At 49.1% G+C, this 18,573-nt stretch overlaps 1 protein-coding gene across 1 annotated transcript in view; it reads right to left on the bottom strand.

Moving 5' to 3' along the window:
- The window catches only part of CORO2B (coronin, actin binding protein, 2B), a 64,943-nt gene extending 49,558 nt beyond the window's left edge, over positions 1 to 15,385 (bottom strand). Inside the window, exon 1 of the mRNA XM_005862087.2 lies at positions 15,155 to 15,385. Coding sequence (XP_005862149.1) covers positions 15,155 to 15,355 — 201 coding nt within the window. The 5' untranslated portion in view covers positions 15,356 to 15,385. The remainder of the gene's footprint in view (positions 1 to 15,154) is intronic.
- Between the last annotated feature and the right edge of the window lie 3,188 nt (positions 15,386 to 18,573).

Below are 18,573 nucleotides of genomic sequence, written 5' to 3'. Positions count from 1 at the left end.
GGCTCAGGGTTGGGGTGGAGGGCAGTGTGAGTCCCAAAGGAGGGATGGGAGATTCATCAGAGCCAGGGCAGGGATGGACTTAATCCAGAAAGGGAGGAGAGGCCCTGGGGCTTTGAGAGTAGGGGAGGGCCCCATGACAGTGAGGGGAGATTTGGGAGAGGAGAGGCTGGGAGAGGAAACTCAATGCCCGTCTGCCACGGACCTTCCTTCTACAGGTGCAGACCGGCACCCCCATTGCAACTGTGGCTCCTCTCACCACCCACAGGAGGAGCTGAGAGCTGGAACTCACCCAAGGTCATGCAGCTGGTTTCTGGCAGGGCCGAGATTTGCACCCAAATTTACCTGATTATAAAGCTGTGTACTTTCTTTATTATCTGTTTGTTGTTGTTGTTGTTGTTGTTGTTGAACTCAAGGTGGTGACTGCAATAGTAGAAATAAAAAATGACAATGCAGAGGCCCCTTATCTGCCACAGGGTGGAGAGAGACACAAAGCTGCTTGGCCCCTTCCTTACTCACCCCCCACCCCCAGCCCCACCCCCGCTGTGCTGGCCACTCCAGCTGTCCAGGGCAGGAGGGAAGCACCTTCTCAGGCCACTTCCTTTCCTTTGTCTGGGGCTGTGCCAGGAGGGGTCAGCTGGACAGGAGCAGGCGATGGAGAAAGAAAGGAAATTCCCACCAGTTGCCAGGAAAGACTGTCTCTTGGAAATGCTATGCCCCCTCCTTGGGTCCCGGAGAAGTTTGGAACAGTGGGGGTGGGAGAGGCTGTCATCCTTTGCCTCCTTTCACCTGAGCATCACCCCGTCTATGTCCTAAAATCTCAGCTCCCTCTACTTCTGACCCCCATGTGACACTGTGTAGGGCACTAAGGTGCCTGGGGCCTCCCTTTCAGCATCTGTACATCTGAGCACCATCTGACGACATAGCATGTTGTTGTCAGGTCCCGTGCCAGCTACACAGAATGTCCCCCAGGAATTCTGCGTCTGAAGTCACTTCCCCACCTCAGACAAATGGGCCACCCAGCAGTGGTAAGTATAGCCAGCTGTTAGGGTAGAATTGAGATGGTGTTCACTGCAAAACGATTTAATCTTTGAGGAATGTTTGAAAAGTTTTATAATAAAGTGTTGGGGGAAAAGCTATCTTTCTCACCCCAAAGTATTTTTAATGGATAAACATTTGATTATTGGCATTAAAGTTAGGAATTAGATGCCACTATTATCTAACACTTTCCTGGAGGAACTATCCCATGCAACCAGAAAAGAAAAGGATACGAAAGCTGTAAACATTATAAAGAGGTAACATTATCCCTACTTGCAAACGATAAGAGAATATCCTTAGAAAACCTGAGAGAAAACACTGAAAAATTTGTGAATTTAGTAACACGGCAGCCTAAAAAATTAACATACAGAAACCACTGGCTTTCAAATATACAATCACCAAATAGAAGATACAATGGAAAATGGGCCCTATATATAATACCAACAAAAAAATGCCAGAAGATCTATATGAAGAAAACTTAGCACACTACAGCGGGCACAAAAGACTAGGACAAGTGACCAATGTTCATAGATAGTTTGATTCAACATCATAAGATTGTCTACCCTTTTAATTTAGTCTATGAATTTGACATAATCCCAATAAAAATAAGATTTTTTTGTATTCACATAAGCAGATTCTAAATACTAAAATAAAAATGCAGGAAGAGGCAGTTCACCTTTGAGAAAAGATAACGATGAGTGATGAGAAGTTTATTGATATTTTTGTTTGTTTTTCTTTCTTTTTTAATTTTTTAGCATTATTGATATGAAAACATATTACAAAGCCTCAATAACACAGCATGGTGGTATTGATACATTAACAGAGATCAGCAGAAAAGAATGGAGAGCCCATAAATAAACCCAAATACATACAGAAATGTAGAATGTGGCCAAGACTGCACCTCACATCCGTGGAGGAGAGATGGATTACTCATTTAAGTGGTATAAAGACAACTGGGTGGAAAGAATAAGTTGAATCTATACCTCATACTTTACTTCAATATAAATTTCAAAAGGTATCAAAGATTTAAATATAAAAACAAAATTATAAAAGTACTGGGAGGCCTGTCAGAAAACTACTTTATAACCATGGAGAAGGCTTTTCTAACCATGGCCCAGATCCAGCTGCCATAAAAGAAAAGACTGGCAAATTAGAATTATTGACATTTAAAAGGAGAAAACTGCATTGAAAAAACAACCCTTTGAAAGGTGCATTTGCAAGTCATATCCCAAACAAACGGCTAACTTCCCTAATATACGAAGAACTTATTAAACCAGTAAGAAAAGAACCAATGGCCCTACAGCAAAATGGATAAGGGATATGAAGAGACAATTCACACAAAAAGGAAATGAAAATACATTTTAAACCTATAAAGATATTTCAACCTCATTTTTAACAAAAAATGCTACTTGAACCTACTCTGAGAAAGTTTCTCACACATCATTTCAGCAAAAATTTAAAAAGTATGGTAACACCGCATTTTCAAGTGGGTAAGGAAGCAGGTACATTTATACTTTGCTGGTGAGAATGTAAATTGTTACAACCTCAATGGGAGACAATTTTGTCAATATCTTTCAACATTTCAAAAGCACATATGCCCTCCTTGTTTGAAATTAATAAGGTATATTTATCTCCAACAAAAGAGAGAGATCTTAGCTGTACAGCTCATCAAATTTTTACACATGTGTACACGCATGTAACTCTCACCACAATCAAGATTCAGGACATTTCCATCACTCTAAAAGTGTCCCCACACACAAAATGCAACGATTACTCTGACTTCCATCACCACAGGTCAATTTTGCCTGTTCTCGTACTTTGCGTAGTGTAATCACACAGTAGGAACTATTTTGTGTTTGGCTTCTATTCAACATGTTTTAAAGACTCATCATACTGCTTGGGTAGCTATAGTTATTCTTTTTTTTTTTTTAAACCTCACCGGAGGACATTTTTTTCGTGGATATTTAGAGAGAGTGAAAGAGAGGGAGGAAGGAGGGGGGGAGAGAGAGAGAGGGAGAGAGAGAGATCTACTGGTTGCCTACCACACATGCCCCAACTAGGGCCTGGGACCAAACCTGCAACGGAGATACATGCCTTTGACCAGGAATCAAACCCTTCGGTCCATGGGCCGACACACTAACCACTGAGAAAACTGGCCAGGGCTCTACAGTTACTTTTTCACTGCGCTGTACTATTCCATCTTATGAATCTACCACAATCTGTTTATTCTGCTGAGGGATGTTTAGATTGTTTCTAGTCAGTGGCTTATGCATAAAGCTGCTATGAACATTCTTATACAAGTCTTTTTTTGTGGATACATGTACCCACTTTTCTTCATTATAAACTTATTTGTGGAATTGCTTGGTCCTAATGTAGACATCTGTTTAACTTTATTACACATCTCAGAACAGTTTTTCAAAGTGGCTGTAACATTTTACACTCCACTAGCAAAGTATGAGAGTTCCAGTTGCTCCTCATCCTTATCAACACTTGATATCGTTGGTCTTTCCAGTTGGGCCATTCTGGTGGGTGTACAGAATAACTCGTGCTATTAATTTGCATTTTCCTAGTGAGTAATGATGGGCACAGCCTGTAGATAAACAAGTCACACAAAAAGGAAGTGCAAATAAGCCTTAAACATATAAAGAGATTTTCAGCCTCAGTCTTAATAAAAATGCTAACTGGGCCTACTTTGATGAAGTGGCCCCTCTTCACTGGCTTCGTGGCCATTTGGACACCCACTGCTATGCAATGCCCATTTAAGTTTCGCCCTAATTTTTTTTTCCTATTTTAAAACACAGTCATATGTTATGGATACCAGTCCTTTTTCAGCTATATGCATTGCAAATATTGCTCCCTTATCTATGGTTTGCCGTTTCTCTTTCTTAATGGTATATTTTGATGAGCAAAAGGTTTTATTTTGGTGAAGTCCAATTATCAGTTGTTTTTATAATTATTGCTTTCTGCGTCCTATTAAACAATCTTTGCCTGTTACAATGTCAGGAAGAAATTCTCGTATGTGTGTTTGTGTGTGTGTGTGTGTATGTGTGTTGTTTCCTGGGAGGAAGCACATACCTCCTGAACCATCAATGCAACATTTAGGAATTTATTCTACAGATCCGTGCCACAAGGCATGTCCTTAATTATTCTGTGTGGCACCGTTTGTGACAGTGAAAGTATGGAAGTCATCTAGATGCCCATCAGCAGGCTCTATCTATGGCTCAACAAAAGATGGTACATCCAAGCAGTGGAATACTGTGTCATGTAAGAATGGATGAGGAAACTTTCTGTATTTAATGTGGAAAGATCTCCAAGATATATAATTGCATGGAAAAAGGCAAGACACAGAGAGAACAATGGGCATAGTATGCTGTCTTTGTGTATAAAGGAATATATATATATATATAATTTCAGAAAAGACACTTGAGAAGCTGTTAACACTGGCTGCCTCCTGGTAGAGGAATTGAGTAACTGGAAGCTATGTGAAAGGCAGACTTTTAACTGTGTGTTCTTTGATTGCTTTGGAAGTTGAAACCATCTGAAGGTTATACTATCTGGAAATAAATACTTATTTATAAATAGATGTTATTCTAAATGGGTAAGATTTTCCATATGTGGACATTGGTGAGATAGGGCAGTCCACAAGGGGGAAGAGCTGGAGCCAAAGTGTGGACAAGGGAAAGTGGACTGCGAAGCCGGTGTGCCTGGGGGGCTTACGAGCCCTTCACAGACCTTTGCTCAGGGTCTCATCATGGCCTCAATGTCAATTCCAGGGGCTTTTGTTGTCCTGGGGGTAAGCCCTCTTGGATGTCCTATAGCACTGAGCCTGCAGGGACGTGCCTACCATTGTGTTGGGGACACTTCATCTACCCTGTGTCATTTAAACCTCATTCTGATACCAAGGGGCAGTCTTAGGATTGATGTCTATTGGACAGAAGAGGAAAGTGGAGCTCGGAGAGGTTAAGAAACTTGCCCAAAGTCACAGCAGCCTAACTGGTCCCAGGGCTGGCATCCTCCCCTCTCCAGAACACAGTTAAGACCAGGGTGGGAAAAGGGAGGATGGAAAGAGTTAAGCACCCAAGAGTAATCAACCAGGCACTTCTATGGCTTTTCCTGGGGCAGCCCCAGGTTGCTGTCTGGCCTTGGGCCCCATCAGCACCCCCTATCCACCCCCTCCCACCGGCCGACTGCAGGAAGGAGGCACAGATGGCAGGCGAGGATGAGGCCCCCAGCCAGGCTCACCCAGCTGTCACGTTGGAGAGCACCGTGCATCTCCTCCTCCTCCTGCCTTGAACAGTTGGGAGTCAGCCAGCCTGGCCCCAGCTGTTCCCTCTCCCTGGCCCAGGGCTCCTGCCAACCCACACTTCAGAGGCCTTTGTCTCTGGTGGAGGAGAAACACAGACTCGCTGCACATCAGAGCTGGACAAGACCTCAGAGGACACCGGGTCCCACACCACCTCTTACAGATGGGGAACTGGGCCCAGAAAAGCCAAGGGACCTGCCCAGGTCACAAAGAACCAAGCAGAGAGGTGGGGCTTCCTCACTCCCAGTAAAGCTTGGGATTTGGGGGCACCCCACGGGTGAGGGGTGCTCAGGCAGGCTGCATTACCCCCTTCCCACCGAGCTTCAGCCAGGGCAGTTCTGTTTGTCCTGATTTTATAGAAAGACCTTCCTTCTGCGAAGTCACAGTAGCCTAACTGCTTATGTCTCAGAGGTCTGTCTTTAACCTGGGCCTGCCGACCCTTTAGCAGGTCTGTGAGCTGGGATCACAGGAAAACTGCATTTAAATTTTTCCTAGTCGCTAACTAAAATTTAATATTACGATTAGCTGAACTATAACTTTTTCATCAATAGACAAGACAGATATTTTCAGATCACATTACCCTGGTACCACGATCTCAAAAACTGTCCACACTCCTCGTTGCTTTGAAAGCACAGGACTTGTCAGTCCTCTGCCTGATCGTGTTGTTTAATTTATTACCATAAAGGCACACATACTACTGTATTATACTTCGGGCATGCGTTTTGATAACTCTATTTCAATATAATTGGTCCCTTTGTTATCTTATTTATTCTATTTTATGGACTTAAAAACTTTACTCTGGGAAGAAGTCTGTGGGCTTTTCCAGACAGCCCAGGGGCCCATGCACCCCTCCCAGGTTAAGGACCTGTCTCATTTGGACAAAATGATCCAGTGTTAAACACTAAAGCTTGAAAACTTTTATACCATATCTGAACCTCATAAGACGGATAAGATTGAGGCTGAACTCCCTCCACAGAAAGAAGTGATGGGGGTTGCAGGGGGGAGATATAGGGGGAGTAGGGCTAAAGCTTGAAAACTTTTATACCATATCTGAACCTCAGAAGATGGATAAGATTGAGGCTTATCCGTTGGGTGGGTGGTCGGGGGGAGATATAGAAGGAGTAGGTAGGAGGCACTGGTGCCCAAGGTGAGGAGCCCGTGTGCATGCTCTGTACCAGGCACCTCCCATGCTTTAACATGTCACTGAATCCTCAGAACAGTCTTGGGGTTGGGACTAGCATTTCTCCCATCTTGCAGGTGAGGAAACTGAGGCACACAGCAGTTAGGTAACTTGCCCAAAGCACATGGCCAATAAATGGTGGAGCTGGGATTAGAATTCAAACTGACTGACCCCAGACCCTCCCTGTCTGGGGAGATGGAAGTCTCTTATGGAACGTCCCTAAGGTGTTGCTGCTGCCTGGGTGCTTCTCTTTTGGGGGCTGGTGGCGTGGGTGGAGGTGGGGTGGGGGGGATAGGATTCTGAAGGGGTTGCTGCCCCAGCTGACTGTCTGACACATGGGGCACGAACTAGCTGTGCAGCCTTGACTAAGTCTCTTGCCCTCTCTGGGTTTCAGTGTCTCCAGCTTTAAAAGGCAGCATTCTAAGCACTGCCATCCCTGCCTTCCCCCTCTGGTGTTTACCTGAGGGAAAACCCACTTAAAGACTTAGGTTGCTTAGCAACTGAAATCAAGGTCTCGGCTGAGTGGAATGGAAAGCGGGGAGAACAGGCTAGCACCAAGCCTTGCTGATGCCACAGAGCCCTCTCTTGTTTTGAGAGGCTGTGAGTGCTGTGACCTCCCCCCTCCCCCACTCCATCAAGGTGAACTGGCCCTTTAAGAGCCTTGGGATGGGGTTGAGGTCAGGGACATGTGGAAGGGCATCCTGAAAAGTCAGGCCTGGAGTTCTCAGGCAAGGCAAACACACTCATTGTTCTGGAAGCTGCCGTGGGACAGGTCAATTCGTAGGGGTCTTGGCCAAGGCCTCAGGGACCCACTGGCCCCCCTGGGAGATGTTATTTCAAGCCAGTCACCTTAGCTCCACTTGCCACCCACCCCCCCCCCCCCCCCCCTCACCCTATATCACTTTTGCTGGTGTTGGGAGTCCAGGGACACAGGAGGAGGGAGCTTCTAAAGCTGTGGCCTCGGGCCTGATAGGACAGGCCAGTCGTTTGAAGGTGTGAGGCTGGCCGCCCTGTGGGAACAGATCTCCCTGCCGCCTGGAATCCACTCTTAGCAACACATTCCTGTGGGTCTCAAGAGTTTGGTTTCCTTAAATCTCACCTTGACCTTAAATGAATGCAAATCCCTTTAAATGGAAGCCACCATGATTACCAACACCTTAGTAGGTCTGATTTTTGGACCCTGAGAAGTGGCCCAGTGCAAGGATTTCTGGGAAGGGCACGAGGGTGTCCAGGCATGCGGTGCCATCCTGGATAAACACTTCTCTCTGGGGCCAGGATTGCTCATAGGTACCACATGGGAATATGTGATTGCTGGAGCCTCCGGATCTGGCAATTGTGTCCGTGTAGACTGGAACTGGGGCCCCGGGGAGGTGGGCATGAACTGTGGGGATTGTGTAGCTTCAGGCCAGCTCCGCACAGAATCTCAAACTCATGCCCTCACAACGGGCCTGTGCTTCGGCTCTGAGCCACGTAGATTCCAGAAAGCTCCTGCCCCTAACGTCCAGCACCTCCTTCCCTCCAGGAACTGGGAGCTTGTTCTAGTAGCTATAATAATAGAAATAAAAGCACTATAGCCTTTATTGAGCACTTGCTGTATACCAAACACTCGGGTGAAACTTTCCATGCTTGATCTCATTTAACCGTGGCTGACAGGCCAGATAAGCAAGCAGGCTACCTCGGCGGTGCATGACCCAGCAGCAAAGCGGGTCCAGCCCTCCCTGCTCCAAGTCCTCTTTCCTCCAGGACTCAGCCTGGTACAGCCCCATCAGTCATGCTCCTGAGGATACTCTTATCACCATCACCACTTGCTTTCAGCACAAATGACTCGGCCATGGGTGCCTCCCCTGTAGGCAGGGTGGGCTCACTGCTGGGAAGCTCATGGGCGGTACCAGGCAATGGAGACAGCAGTAAGAAGGCCAAAAAGAAGCCTCTCCTTTCGGGCTGCAGGCTGGGAAGCCCACAGGCTATTTCTGGGCCTTCATGGACAAGAAAGGGGAGGGGAGGGGGAAAGCCGTTGGCGTCACGTAGCTCCTACTGACTGAGCACGCTCCGTATTTAATCATCTTGGCCCCCTAAGAAACAGGTACCACTGTTACTTTAGAAACAGGGAGAGTGAGGCACAGAGAGGTTCCATGCCCAGGGGTTCACAGCTAACATGTGGGAGGCTCCAGGCCTCCGAAGAAAATAGAGAGCAGACCAAGCCAACTGCCAAACTGGTTTGGGTCCAGGCCGGTGCCCATAGGCAGAGTCAAGGCCCCCAGCCCGAGTTCACACAGCCCTAGTGACCCAGCCCTACTTTCCCAGCCTCCCTGGCTCTGCAGGGAGTCAGAGGAGTGACGCTAAGGAGCAGCGAGTGGAGGCCCTGGCCCGAGGCAGAGGGGTGGATTCCTTGACCCACCAGCATACCCACCAGCCGGGCCGCAGCCCTGGTCCCTCCCTGGACCTCAAATCCAGATAACACCCCATCCCACAACCTTGAAATAAAGGAAGGAAGCCACATTTTCCCTGCTGCTGAAGGCCTTGCCTTCACTTTTCTCAAAAGCAAGCAGTCATTCTTCCAAAAAAGGGAAAGCACAAAGCAAGGCTGTCAATCTCGGGCCTCAGACAAATGGCATAAAGTTGCGACTTCTCTCCCTCCCCCTTTCCCAAAGTCACTTACTGTACATTTGGGCTGTCACAGCCTTTGAGATGCAAATCACAGCAAGCAGAAGGCAGCTTGAAGAACAAAGAGCCATTGAGGAAAGATCAGAAAAATGAATTTGGAAAAGGCTCCCCGAATTCCCCCAGGAGAGGGGGAGTCATATCCGCAGAGGGGAGCAGTGATGAAGATTTGGGCCTATTTTATGGGGCAGTTGCTATTTTCTTGGGTCCTCAGTGCCTGGCCTGTGCCGAGTGCCCAGTCCAAGTCCCAGGACTAAAGAAATGATGCTCTCTTGTCTGATCCCTACTCCAGGACACCTCTCTCCACCTCCCCTTGCCGACCGAAATTGCTGCGTCAGTCCTTCAGAGAGGAAGCGTCCCCTAGCGCCTAGGAAATGCCCGCTCTCCTGGCTTCCAGCAGAGAGGGACACATGTGGCGCCGGCACATCAGAGGGGCTCATATAGCATTGGTGGAATTAACGTTCAAGGAAACCCTTGGAGACATGCAAATGACCGTAAGAGTAACACAGGCACATCTGTAGACATGCCTCTCCCTCACTCTGTCAGGCGGCAGGCGTGTGGCTGGGAGAGCCCTGGATTGAAATTCTGCCATCTGTGTGTCATGGAGATTTGACTTCTCCAAATCCCTGTTTCTTCATCTGTGAAATGGGGAGAGTAACGGTACTTTCATCATGGGACTTGAGGTGAGATTCAAAGACAGCAGATGTGTTGGGCCCTCAACAGCTCCCTAGGTGATTCTACAGTCACGGCTGAGGACCCCTGGGAGAACCCAGACTCTTGACGTGCAAGCCAGGCTTCCCTCTCTCCTAGCAGGTGCCAGGTAGGGGACCGGGGAGCGGTCTTCAGCAGTCCTCTCGGGCGGTGGAGTTTGGGCATGCAAGGCTATGCTTCCAGCTTCGGGCTTCTTGGGCCTGGATCGGGCAGCCCTGGTGGAAGGTGGCGGAAAGGCCGGTGCACCTGGGGAGGCCCAAGTGGTTAATCAGGCCTGGGCACCGTGCCGGGTCTCTGGAATATTCATAAGGCCCCTCCAGCTGTGCCAGGCAGCCAGGGTGCTGATTGCTCCCCCATCTGCAGCTTAACATTCCACTCCAGAGAGGAGAGAGCTGGCGGCGGAATGCTAACGAGGGGAAACCAGGCTCTGGCCCTCACAACAGCAGCCCGAACAAGAGCCCGGGAGGACAAACCCACTGCTCCGAGCTCTGCCAGCCAGAACGTCTCCTTCACCAGTGACGGGGGCTGTGGAAAGAGTCGTGGGAGCTGATTTCAGGGCCAGCTCCTGCACTGACCAACTGTATGTCCATCTCTGTAGCCTCAGTTTCCCCACCTGTAAAATGGGGATGGTTCTGCCTACCACCCGAGAGGATTGACGAAGACAGAGTTTGTTGGGCCTGAGTGCTGCACAAAGGCAAGGCATCACCATTGTCTGGGGTTGCTGTGGACAGGGCTTCCTACCCTGGAGAATGGTTTTTACTCACAACAAGGGACAGGGAACAAAGGGAGAAGCCTCTCTCCGAAGGCTCAGGAATTTGGGGGTCCCTGGCTCATACTGGTCTCATCTGGCCCAAACCTCTAGAAAAGCAAGGAAGGAATGAGAAGGACACTGACAGTAGAAGGAAAAGGATTCGGAAAAGATCGACAACAACAGACAATGTTCTGTGGCCTTTTGGTTGCTCAGGACAACAGTCTGAGCCATCATAGGGACAATGCGCGGAGGGACAGTGTGCCACGTGAGTTCACAGCTCCTAGTTAACGCTGCAAGCAATATTAGGGTTCATCGAGAAACGGCCCACACCTCTTCTGTGTTTGTATTGAATAGCACAGGAAACTGGTTTTTTAGAGGGATTTCTACCAAACTGAGGGAAAAACCTGGAGCTAAAATAATATAACCTTCTTCCCAGAAAATCGACCAGCATGAAACAGCTCATCTCTGCTGAGATAATGAGATGTTTCTGAATTCAGCATTATTGCTGTTGTTTACCAGCCCTGCCTCCCCACACCCAGCAGCCAGGCCCTTGCCTGCAGGCCCAGCTCCGACCACAGGGGGCAGGAGACTGACAGCCTTGGTCCAGGCAGCAGGGGAAGGGGGAGTTGGCCCTGATTCCCAAGCAGCCCCTCTTTGGGGGGTGGGACCCGGCTCCACAGAATCTGCGGTCCTGGCTCAAACGAAATGAACCACTCAGATCTAGAAGCTGCCTTGTCCTCCCAGCCAGCCATCACCTCATCCTCCCAGCCATCCATCACCCCACCCGCACCCATTGCCCTCACTATAAAGTAAGTTTGCATTTTCTCCAGTAAATGTTACTCTGGGAGAGAACATTTGCAACATACATAACGGAGTGCTGAATGGAGCCAGCTTTGGGCTGTGTGGCCCCTGAAACCTCAGGGGCTCCCTCTTCACATCAGCAAACTGCTTTTACTAGATTCCCCTCCCCCGCCTAAAGTACAAAACATTAAGTGTTCATCTAAGAAAAATTTAGAAAATATTGTTATGGAAAACAAAGACAATAAAAGATCACTCACGCTCCCAATACTCTTAATATTAGGTGTATATTCTCCCAGTGTTTTTCAGACGGTAGATGGATACATAGATATTTTTAAATGGGATATTTTAAGCATTTTACTATTTTTTTTTCACTTGAAACAAGTTTTCTCTCATTAAATATCCTCCTGCACCAGTGGTTCTCAAAGTCTGGTCTGGGGCCTCTGGGATCGCCAGGCCTTTTTCAGGGCGTCTGCTGGGATAAAACTACTTGCAGGACATGAGCTGCCTTTTCACTCTGCTCTCAGGAGCGCACCGTGGGGTCTTCCAGAGGCTGCCTGATGTGTGATGTCACAACAGGCGAATGCAGAAGTGCATATGCAAATCCTGCTTGTCTCTTAGACTAATTAAGAGATGTGCAAACATGTGAAACAATGCCATTCTTCTCATTAATTTTTTTTGTTTGTTTTGGAAAATATATTTCCCTCATAAAGTGTTTTTTTTTGGAGAGCATGAAATGGTTTTATTGCTGTTATTTTAAGTAAGTTAACATACATATTTTTGAAGTTCCTTTGTTTTTATTTTAAATATGCTAAATATTGATAGATATAGGGCCCCTATAAGCAGAAGCTGTTGGGGGTCTGCAATAATTTTTAAGAGAGTCCGGTGACTCCGAGGCTGAACCCTTGAGAAGGACTGTCCCACAGCATCAGTTTCGATGACTGCATGGTGTCCTGTGTGGCTGCCCCTGATCTGTTCATCATTTCCTTATGGACGAACCTGCAGGTTGTCTCTAATTTTCACTATTATGAAAGTGCTGCACAGATCATGGAGTACTTCGTAAGGTGAAAAGTTCATGAAAGGAGAAAAAACAACAGAACCAACTGGCAGTGTGAGCCAGCACTCTCAGCCCACTATTAATCAAATTACACAAGATGTATCAGAGAACGTGAACAAATAACGTTGAAAGCTATGTGTACATTGACCATATATGTATGTGTACAGATACCATGTATATTTCTATAGAGGAAGAAATACTCTGTAAAGAGTACTTTCTCTTCCGCTGTTCATGGAGAGTTTACAAAATCTGATCATATGCTAGACCAGTGCTACTGACAGTATAAAACTGGTACTCTTACCAGAAACGGAGCGGAAGAATTTAGAAACCTTTATGCAATTTGAGAGAGGAGTTTATTTTTGTTGGAAATAATAAAAAGTTGGTGCTTTTTTTTTTAAAAAGAAGTCAAGTACTAAAAAATGCTACAAACATTACTGGGAACTATTTCTGAGGGATGGATTCCTAGAAGTGGAATTGCTGGGCCAGGGACATACGCCTTTAAATGTTAATTGGTATTGCCAAGTTGTGTCCATTTACCTCTTACCATGTAATACACCAAGAGTGCATTTGAGTCCCTGCTCTCTCACAACTCTGGCAATACCAAAGACTACTGCTCTTTTAAATATTTTTCTATTTCGTAGGTTAAAAGATATATTTTGTCTTTGGAGAATTGCTTACTCATATCCTCAACCCATTTTCTATTAGGCTCTTTTTCTTATTGATTTCTCTGGAACCCTTATATATTCTGGACACGAATCTTTTGTCTATTATATATTTTAACTATTGTACTCAATTGTGTGGTTTGTCTCTAATTTTGCTTACATGAATCATTGTAGTACAGAAACTTTACCTTTTTAACAAATTATTCTACTCTATTCATCATTTCCTTTATGGCTTGGGGATGCTTGTCTTGCCTTAGAAAGTCTTTCCTCATTGTATAATATTTAAAATGCTCTCCATTTTCCTTCAACATACTTGCAGCTTTTCCTTTTCTTTAAATGCTCAATCCATCTGGAAATATCGTTTTGTTATAATGTGAGGCACTGACTGTTGACCTTAGCGAGCCATCAAGTGGAGTATGGCCGGGGGCCGGCAATGCGCTCGAGCCCCCGTACGAACGTTGCTGGGGACCTGCAGGCTGGGGCTGAGCTAGTCCCTGAGGGAGACAGATATGTGAGCCCATCTGGTTTGGGAGGGAGGCAAACTGCATTTCAGAGTCCTTTAGAATGTGTTAGAGCCACTGAGGACATCTGCAAAGTTGAGGAACAGAGCTGATGATTCTCCCAAGAAAGCAGCAAAACATCTTAAACGTGTCGTGTGGTTCACAAGTTTTCATGTCCATTATCCCACTCCGTGCCAACATCTCGGGTGTAGGTGGAGGAGAATCTAGGATCCCCATTGTGCCATTACAGAAAAATAAAGTGCAGAGAGGGTAAGTGACAAGCCAGAGGTCAGTCATACGGCCGGCAAGTGGCAGAGCCCAACTAGAACCCAGACCTCCTGTTGCCAAGTCCATTGCCCCTCGGACCCGACCGTGCCTGGGGCTCTGTCCTCAGTCACTGAAGCTGCCCCTTTTGGAGGAAGGGAGGATCTGGCCAGTCTCTCCCAGATCCGGGCTCCCCCACCGTGGGTAGGAGAGGCTGCAAAGAGCCGGCCTCCCCACCAGCTGACGTGGATTGCAAGAACCCAGGTTCCTCGTGGCCCCCCTCCCCTGAGCAGTTTGGCGAAAGTGGGAGTGGAGATGAGTCAGGCCGGGAAGGGAGAGCTCAGCCAGAAACAAGCAGGACTGACAGCGAGCACTTTTTCTGAGGCATGTGACCTCCCCAGGGCCTTTGGGGACTCTGCCTGGATGGCAGAGCTGCAAAATCTCGGCTTTGCCAATTAATTAGCTATATTCACGAAGGCAGCCACGGGGTGGGGGTGGGGGGAACCTGTAGATGGAAGGTGGGGGATGAGGGAGAAGGGAAATGACAGCCAGCCTCACAGTGGAGAGCTCACATTGGGTTTTTTTGTGTTTGTTTTTTAAAAATATATTTTTTTTGATTTTTTTACAGAGAGGAAGGGAGAGGGATAGAGAGTTAGAAACATCGATGAGAGAGAAACATCCATCAGCTGCCTCCTGCACACCCTCCACTGGGGATGTGCCCGCAACCAAGGTACATGCCCTTGACTGGAATTGAACCTGGGACCCTTCAGTCCGCAGGCCGACGCTCTATCCACTGAGCCAAACCGGTTAGGTCTCACATTGGTTTTGTTTTTTTAAGCTGGCTGTTTTTTGTAGATGCCCAATGTGCCCATGGCTGAGTCTTCCTCCCAGCTCCAAATCCAGGACACAGAATGGGAGAGCTGGACCTGCTCTTGGAGATCAGATGGTCCAACCCCTCAGTTTTATGAGAACCCCAAGCACCCCAAGGAAAGTGACTTGTCCACGTGCACACCTTTGGGGAAGTTCTGGGAATAGACCTCAGGTCTCCTGGACCCCAGCCTGCATTTGTTCTGGTGAATCTCAGGAATACTGGGAAGGCACAGACACTGGACACATGATGAGGAAGTAACAGGTGGTTGGGGGGCGGGAGCGGTGCAGAGAGAAATAGGGGCAACCACCCAACAGTGATCAGAAGGGCTTCCCTCTGCCCTGGGCTGCAGCCGGGCACCTACCTGCTCCAGGGGGATGACGAGGAAGGAGCCTCCTCCCGAGCTCTCGGTGACGATGGCCAGGAAGCGGGCGTTGACGGCACAGAAGTGGTTATCGTGCACGTTCTTGGTGATGGGGATCCCATCGAAGCAGTGCTCCCGGTTGGCCACCTTCCCGTACACGTTCCGGAACTTGGAGCTTCGGTATTGCGGACGCCAGGACATCTGTGCGGGGCCAGGACAGACAAGGGTCAGGCTGGTCACTGCTCCCCGAAGGCTCTTGGCCCGACACTGGGGGACAGAAGCTGCTTCCCAGGGATGCAGGGGGCCCAGCCCTGGTGCTGCCCTCAGGACACAGGGAGAGGGGAAGGACTCTCCCAGGATTGTGCGCCGGACCCTGTGCTAGAGGACTTACTTTTTAAATAAAGAACTACAGGAGCGAAGACGGGGTGAGGGTATTCACACATTTCCTGCTGTCAGTACACACACTCATCCCACCTGCCAGAAAGGATGTAGCTAGTGTCCTTTCTCTTTGATGTGATGGAGCAGACCATCCACCCAACAACCGGCATGCGCTGCCTCCTGTGTGCCAGAAACTGCTCAGTTCAGCACAGGAGGTGCAGGCTGGGGAGGCTGGGCGCTCACAGAGAGAACGCTGCTGGCACGGCAAGGGGCCCCTCTATCTGAACAGAGGCAAACAGCCACCCATTATCACCTCCGCCTCTGATTCTCTCAGGCTTCTAACCCACAAGTGCACCCTCAGAAATAGTTTAGTCCCATATGCCATCATCACTGTCACCGCCAGGCACAGACGGGTGAAGTGACCTGTCCACGGTTACCCAGCTGTCGGACCATGAACACAGCTCTCCTGGCTGGAAACCGGAGACTTCCTGCTACGGCAGGTTGCGATGGATGATTTCGCTGAGCCTCCCTCCATATTATTTGTTAGAAATGCAGATTCCTGGGTCCCAGTCCAGACCTACTGAACTCAATATTTGGAGGATGGAGCCCAGAAATGACCATGTTCATCAGCTCCCGACCCTGCAGTGAGATGGAAGTTTAGGAGCCCCTGTTCTAGAGAGTGGAGTGGTGCTCCTCACACCTCTCGGCCCAGCATCCGTGACACAGGCTCCAACCAACCAACCAACGTCAACCAGCCAGCTGGTTCCCACGGCACGCCTGCCCTGTGCTGTGCGCAAGTGGTTGGGTGAGGACCCCGTGGGCTGCCCGCAATGGAGTCCAGCTTCACCTTAGGATGGACTTCACCCTACAAATGGGCGCCATCACAGGTGAACCCCTGGCAGGTACATATCCAAGCAGGATGAGCCACAAGTGAGCACCCAGCCCGGGGCCTGACGGGCAGCAGGAGCTCAATGAATGCTCTGTAAGAGGAACACGCTTCTGGCCGGGCTTTGCCCTTGTCCATCGCCTCCCCTTCCTGCCAAAACTCCCGATGTGCCCTGAGCCTCTCACCCCATCTCAGGACTGAAAGGGAAGACACTTCTTCACAGGAAGTTCCCAAGGAGAGGAGGACAAAAGGAAACACAGCCACAGAACCAGGAAACCAGCTTGGGGAATCTGACTGACAACAAAACTTTGCATTTGATTCAAATAAAGCCAGGAGCTCAGCCACAGATGCTCCTTTCCTGGAGGAAGGCGTTCAGAGCCAATGCGGGGAGGCTCCTCACCTTTCCTCCCACTTCTCCTCCACTCCCCCAGGTCCCCCTACCTGCCAGCCTCTGACCCCGGTGCAGCCCACGGCTGCCTGCCTCTCTCCACTCCCCCAAGACCCCCTCCCCCCCAGCCTCTGCCCCGCTGCGGCCCACTGCTGCCTGCCTCTCCTCCCTGCAGACTCCTCCCCAACACCACGCAGGACAAGTCCTGCTGTGAGGCAAGCGGCCTGCTGGTCACTCCTGGCTGCGCGAGCTCAGGCTGGCCCCTTCCACTCTTGTATCTGACTCCGCATCAGGATTATATCAGCGCTTCCCAGAGTGGAGTCTCAGGGGGTCCGTACAGTTCCTTTACATAGTACAGAGATGAGAGGTTTTTAAAAAAATATGTTTTTATTGATTTTTTAGAGAGAGGAAGGGAGAGGGATAGAAATATACAAACATCGATGAGAGAGATACATCATCAGTTGGCTGCCTCCTGCACGCCCCTCACAGGGCATCGAGCCTGAACCCAAGCATGTGTCTTGACCGGGAATTGAACCCGTGGCCTCCTGGTTCCTGGCTCGACACTCAACCGCTGAGCTACACCGGCGGGGCCAGAGGTGAAGTTTTAAATTATAGTCGTTACGTGTTTATTTTAACTTGCATTAAAAAAATATAACTTGCATGCCAAATCCATGATTTCACAGATACTATTATTAATGAGGCTAAGTTAAAAAATAATGAATCAATTCAAAGAAAAAAAAACAGTGTGAAAATTATAGTCTGGATAGAACATGGTCTTAGCAAAAATTCAATCTGATCTGGAAGTGCTGGAAATCGCTCCGTCTCTTCCAGGTAGAACAAGCTAGATCCCAGAGTTCCCATGGAAGAGAACGGAGGTGGCGATCTTGCTCATTTCGACCTCCCGTTGCTTGCTGGTGCAGCTCTGCCCTGGCATGCCTTCGCCCCTCTTCTCCGCCCAGCCCACCCTTAGGCTTCCCAACTCACCCTGACTCCACCACCCAGAGCAACCCCCCCAGAACCCCTGGACAGCTGGCACCTCTCCGTCAGCTCCGAGTCCAGACCTGTCACAGGCTCCCTCGGCCCGAGGGCGGGTCTCAGCTCTGCAATGGCGGGCAGTGACACCTCGGCGTCTGAGCAGCACTGAAAACTGTTCCGTGCTTTTCCTGGGCAGCCCCGGTGGGTCTGGTTGCCATGGGGAAACCTGCTGGGCATGGGCCTCATGACAGGCTGAGCCCCTCCTGGAAGGGAATGAGCCTGGTGGGGAGACGGGCGCGTGCAGGTCTGCCTCCACCAGAAGGCGAGGCTCAGGGAGCTGCTTCATAGCCACGTGTGGTGAGCAGGACTGAGAGCTCTATCTCCACCCCGAGCACAGCCCATGGCAGCGGGGCACTGGGACGGGCGAACAGGCCTGTTTCTAACGGGCCCAGCTCTGTGCTGCCCCAGTGCTGACTTCATTGCAGGGTCTATGGGTGGTGGTGGGAGGGAGGGTAAAAAGCACCAGACTGAGCTCTAGATGCAAGTGCCATCTCTGCTGCTGCCCAGCTGTGTGACCTGGGCAAGCACTTAACCTCTCTGTGCCACCTGCAGCTATAAAGGAGGCCAACAATGCCCACTGCCTCCAAGTGTGCGGACGAGCCAGTGCCAAGTTGCCGTGATGAGCACAGCACGGGCCTGGCACCCCTCTGGATGCTCACTTAATAGGGCAGAATAGGAGGCAGGAGAAGCCGGCTGGGCATGGTGTGGAGCACAGTCCCCACCCCCCCCTTA

This window comes from Myotis brandtii, unplaced genomic scaffold (genome assembly GCF_000412655.1).
Source record: "Myotis brandtii unplaced genomic scaffold, ASM41265v1 scaffold160, whole genome shotgun sequence".
Classification (NCBI taxonomy): domain Eukaryota; kingdom Metazoa; phylum Chordata; class Mammalia; order Chiroptera; family Vespertilionidae; genus Myotis; species Myotis brandtii.
Note: the sequence above shows the minus strand (reverse complement) of the source record. Positions and strands in the feature narration are given on the sequence as shown.